The sequence below is a fragment of the Otolemur garnettii genome, unplaced genomic scaffold (genome assembly GCF_000181295.1).
Source record: "Otolemur garnettii isolate 467f Iridium unplaced genomic scaffold, OtoGar3 scaffold00012, whole genome shotgun sequence".
NCBI classification, from domain to species: domain Eukaryota; kingdom Metazoa; phylum Chordata; class Mammalia; order Primates; family Galagidae; genus Otolemur; species Otolemur garnettii.
Genome location: NW_003852407.1, coordinates 6,834,858 through 6,840,502, shown reverse-complemented (window position 1 = coordinate 6,840,502; position 5,645 = coordinate 6,834,858). Strand labels below are relative to the sequence as shown.

The 5,645-nt window shown below is 42.7% G+C and overlaps 1 protein-coding gene across 2 annotated transcripts in view; it reads right to left on the bottom strand.

Annotated features, from left to right (window-relative positions):
* The window catches only part of PSTPIP2 (proline-serine-threonine phosphatase interacting protein 2), an 82,467-nt gene that overhangs the window by 10,451 nt on the left and 66,371 nt on the right, over positions 1–5,645 (bottom strand). For both annotated transcript variants that reach the window (XM_023510200.1, XM_023510201.1), the window contains 3 exons: positions 4,224–4,322; positions 3,584–3,629; positions 2,519–2,598 (listed from right to left, as the gene is read on the bottom strand). In XM_023510200.1, coding sequence (XP_023365968.1) covers positions 2,519–2,598; positions 3,584–3,629; positions 4,224–4,322 — 225 coding nt within the window. The remainder of the gene's footprint in view (positions 1–2,518; positions 2,599–3,583; positions 3,630–4,223; positions 4,323–5,645) is intronic.

Genomic DNA, 5,645 nt, shown 5'->3' with positions numbered 1-5,645 from the left:
TTCCTCTTTCCCAAGAAATAGCTATAATTCTAAACTTTACCATTCTCAGGTAGGTTTTTACAACGTATATATTGTTTTGCATGTTTTTAAGGCTTATAATAATGGCCTCATTCCAGGCTTTCCATGAGAGCATGGAGTTAAGGAAGTAAAGCGGAAAAGGGGTATTTTAGAAAGAGCATAGTTGGGCAGTGCCTGTGGCTCAAGGAGTAGGGCGCTGGCCCCATATACTGGGGTGGCAGGTTTAAGCCCGGCCCCAGCCAAAAAGGAGTATGGTGGCCCACAGCATCAGATAGTAGAGACAGGTCAAATTAGATTAGACAAAATCTGCAAAGGCCCACTGGACCTCCACCAAAGGGCCTGATGGTGCCTTCCCAGAGAGCAGTCGCGGGGAGCAAACGCCAGATGCAGCAGTCTGGGGCAGCAGGGATGACAGGACTTAGAGACATGTTCAAAGTGTGGCTGTGAAGGAAGCAGAGGGTAGTAAATGGGAAGCAAAAGCTAGTGGGTTTTAAAGTGAGGGGATGTGTGCAAGATAACCAAGGTTCACAAGTTCTCTGTGCCCAAGGAGATGGGGAAAGGCTTGATAGGCAGGGTGAAATCTTGATAGGGCAGGGAGCAGGCCCTTTTCACTCTGTGTGTGTGCGTGTGTGCGTGTGTGTGCGTGTGTGTGTGTGTGTGTGTGTATAAATCAGTGACCTCATACTTGAATTCACATCAGAATCATTTGGAAGGGTTATTAACACGGACATTGCTGAGCCCTACCCAGGGCCCAGTTTCTGATTCACTGTACAGTGTTGGTCTGATAACCTGCATCTGTAACAAGTTCCCAGGTGACATTAATGCTACTGCTCCTGAGACCACACTTTGACAACCACTAGTAAGAAAATGTGTAGGCACCATGGCAGACACTTGAAGAAGATTCCAGGTTATGTCTTTTATTTCCTTTGGAAAACTGTGAGGTCATGGGCAGAAAATAAAGGGAGCAATGGTAAAATCAAAGGTATCACAAAAGTAAAAAACAGAACAAAAAATTGCCAAAGCCTGCTTATCTGCTCTGTATTTCCCAGAGAACCCAGTGGGTACAGGCAAGACTTTCCAAAGGTAATTGCTTAATCAACATTTAGCTGATTCAGCTTTTTCCTGCTTGGACTAACCAACCTTTCCAGTGGTTCTCAACCTTCCTAATGCCTCGAGCCTTTAATACAGTTCCTGTGGGTTGAGAACCGCTGCTTTAGACTAAGCTTTAAACAGAGCTGGCCAGTGTGGTCAGGAGGGGAAGAGGGAGAAAGATGATGCTTGGGGGAAACTATTCCAATTGCCCAGTCTTCACTTACATTTATGATTTCTTACTCACCCCCGAGTTCTTAAAATCCTTTCCAATCTTACGTCAAACCTCTTTATGTCCAAAATAATGATTTCCCTGTGCCACTCCAATGTCAGAAGATGTCCGGCACATTTGTGCATTTGTGTGTGTGTGTGTGTGTGTGTGTGTGTGCATGTGTGCTTCTCTCATTCTAGGACAAAAGGTTAGTGACAATACTGAGTACATTCTTTGGCCCTCAAACACAGCTGATCACTAGTTACAGGAAGAAACAACCTGGGCAATTTGAAAAACTGATAGTTATTTTAGAAGAGAAAAAGCTCATGGCAAGAGTGGACAGAGCTGATTAGTACCGTGGATGTTACAGATTTACAAGGAGGTCCTACCAATGGTGGGAAAAAATATTCTTTTGGCTGATGAAAGTTGCAGTTATGAACAGCAACTACTACATCCTTTGCTCATTACATAAGACGAAGAGTGGAGGAAAAATGGAGACGCACCTTTCTTACAGGGGAAATCTCCTCACTGAGTTTGCAAGCAATGTGAACAACAGAAATCCAAGAAAGAGGGGAAGACCATCATGCTTTTGACACTGAGGAAAGGCTAAATAGGAAGGTGCATTTTATAATGTACAATGAAAAAAAAATCAACAAAGAATTGTACGGTTTGAAGCAGAAGAAATCAGAAAGGTGTAAGGGGAGAATCCATTTTCTATGGCGAGACTTAAAAGAGGAAGCCTGGAGTTCGTCCTGGAGGTTGCTTCAAGAAGTATCACACTCCAAAAAAAATTATGAACAAAAATAAACAGAGACACTTTAATTATTTTATGTAACCTAAAATAGGTAATAAAATCATCAGGAGAGTTCCTACGTATGTTTTTCTCTTTTAAAACTGTAGGATAATTACAAGTAATCCACCAACTTCTTTCCCATTCAAAATAAATAAAGAGATGGGGAGTATGTAGGTGGTAGAAAATTTGGATTGGAAATGAGAATGGTGCCATACCAGGGGGCAGAGCATTTCTATAATACAGGGTGGCCATAAAGTTCCTGTGCAATTTAAAATAGTCAACGATTTTCGTCAACTATTTTAAATTGCACGAGAACTTATGGCCAGCCTGTATAACACATAAATAGACTCTCTAGGTTCTAAGCAGAAGACCTGCCCTGGCCCTGCACAGCTTCTAGTTCCGGGTACCTCGCAGGCCTTGATGTGCTCACTCTGCCACTCTTCCCGGACCTTATCCAGTGCGTTGATGTGCTGCATGTACGATCTGTCTGCAATAGAAGGGAGGGCCCAGGGTCAGAAGCTGGACAGGAGGGTGGCTCACAGACCCATCTCACAGGTTCATCTCAAACGGCAAAAGAAACTCAGTTGTGCTGACCTCACAGGCCCCAAGGAGTGCGGAACATTGGAAGGACATCTCTCACCCTGGTAATATCTTCATGAAATTAGCAAAGAAGATAATCTCTTTCTTTTAAAGCATCGAACCAAGCATTCAGCAAGAAATGTTCCAAGGAAAAAGAAATAAAAGCTGATGAAAAACCTCGGCCAGGGTTTCCTGCGTCTAATTCCACTTCAATATTTCTGGTCACCTTTCACTTTCAGGAAAATTGTCTGATGACAGATGTAAAGAAAAGAGCTACCTGGAGCCCTAAAGAGGCACCAAGTTAGTTTAGTTTTTGATTTAGAGACTTCTTAAGTGACCACGGTCACGAGAGGACTTTTTCCTGCAGGATATTCTGGGAATTATTATTGTTATAGAGGCCTTTGCAAACACTGGGTCTAGGCTTGCTTAGATTTCAGTGACAACAAAGCCTTGCAACTTGGCAGTTTCTTTTGCAGAAGATCAGGCGACAAGGGCCGACATGAGCTTTTACATAGATGTCCCCAGTAAATCAGAGTGAACACCTGATTACGAAGCAGTCATTACACGCCTCCACCACCTCCGTTCACTTACTGATGAGGCAGCAAGGTCGAAGCCACCAGCCGCCAGAAACTCCTGCCTCGCTTGCTTTCTCCCACTGTCAGGGATTATGATATTTCTTTTTTTTTTTTCCTCCGTTCCTCCCTTCTTCCCTTTCTTCTCTCTCCCTTCCTTCCTCCTGTCTTCCCTTCCGGTATCTTGTTAATTCTACTATACGTGTATACCACATATTCTTTACCATGAGGTATAGAAAACAACCTTTTTTCTGGACATATTGAGGATCGTGTAAACCCCACCAACCAACCCTTCCCGATCTGTAGGAGCAGCCCCCTCACCAGAGTCCTCTACTGCAGCCTTTGAAGTTGCCAGTTTGACAAAAAGCTGTGAAGACAAAAAAGAACAAGAGTTGGGAATACTGGGCCAGGCTTCCACAGGCAAAACATTTAACAGCAACGCCCGTGAAGAGACAAGGTCTGGTCCAAATCCTACCAACGTTTCCCTCATGAGCAAATCACTGGACTTGCCCTCTAATCTTGTCGCTATTGGAAGATATCCATAAAGTGTCCTGCCTTACATCTCCCTAAAGACATACCCCTGCCCTCGAGTTGCTGAAATCTTATATTCATATACATGAGCATGTATTACAAAATTAAACTTACAGTCCACCCCAGAAAGAGGCAGCTTGGCTACGAAGCATATGAGCTGAGTTTTGAAGAAAGATGAAACCATCAGAACTTCTTCCCACCTCTTATCACCCCTACTCCCTCCGCCATGGGTATCCTCTAGTTCTACCCCAATTTCAAAATTGTGGCCACAGTTTTTCTGGTCCAAAGGACTCCAATAACCTAAAGGAAGATACTGCCAGGGACTTAGAGTATCTTCTACGAGTTCATTTTTTTTTAAATTAAGATTCTTCGTTGGCTTTAACCTGGTATATGTAAGTCTCTCATTCAGATTGTCAGCCCTCCAAGGTACCTTTTCTTGTTGCCTCGGGTTTACCAGGTTGGCACTCCGGTTGACAGCCTGTTCCGCCTCATCTTTGTCCCGGCATTTCTGCTCATAATTCTTCTTTGCCTTTGTTGTCATGAAAAAGAAGACCGAAACAAGTCAGCAGATTGTAACCCTGAAAAGCAGCCACCCACCAAGCCTAGAACATATGGGACCTTCTAATTAGTGCTGGGTTCATCACTAGACTGAACATCCAGAGGGCAGATGCTCTTTCTTGTCAATCTTTGAAAGCTCTCTCTCTCCCTGGCCTTTTTCTAAATTACATATGTCGTGGCAACATGATCAAAGAAGTAATAACTCCTATTTGGCAACAAAACCAAAGCGTTGAGGAAAACAAGATGGCTCGTGTCAATAATCCCGACACTTTGGGAGGCTGAGGCAGGAGGATCACTTGAGGCCAGGAGTTTGAGGCTGCAGTGAGGTATGATTGTGTCACTTTACTCCAGAGTGGGTGACAAGTTGGGCCCCCCCCCCAAAAAAACTGACTAAAACAAAAGATGGAATTTTAAATAGATAAAATGAAAATATTTATGTATGTAACTCTGAGGTATATAATGCAACATTATATAACATTCACAATCCTCAGAATTTATGTGCAATTATTTGGTCACTAGTATCAACTCATACCTATTCTAATCATGTCTCCATATTCTTTTTTTGTTTGTATGCTTGTTTGTTTGTTTGTTTTGGCCTCTAGAGTTACTTTATTTAACAAAGAGCCTTAAGACAAAGCAAAATTTCACCTATCACGTTTGCATACCCTGCCATCTGTTCTGAACTCCTCTTCTGTGGAAGTCAGTAATACTTCACCCATAACTATCTCATCCCTCTTGCTGTCTAGTGTCTAAACAGGAAGGCCAGTTTCAAAGAAACTGGTAACCCGCTCCTTAAAGTCCTGGGGATCGCACTAACTGCAATGAGTGGCTGTACAGATCCAGTCCAGTTGCTGCCAGACTCAGCAAGCAACATGGAATGTCTTCATTATTTATAAACGCTGTCCCAAAACAAGGCTGTGTTTAACTTAAAAGCCAAGCCTTCTACTCATATCCCTGGATACAAATGATTTTCTTAAAATTTGTATTATTCTAACCAAAAGGATGGTTATTAAAAATAAACCAAGATTTAACCAGGTTTCTTATGAAAGCTTGGCACAGGAGGAATTCCAATATTATGCAACGATCTCATCATATTCTTTTATCTAAGGGGAATGCAATTTTATCGCAGCCCCTTCTATAAGCCCTCCTGAAACCCCTTCAGTACACAGCACTCCCAATTCAGAGACCAAAGTGAAAATATCTTTGAAAATAGGTGATGTGGCTGGGAAACTGTGTACATCTTTGCAAATGTTTTTCCAACCACCACAAGCCTGGATTTTCTAGGAAGGTCATC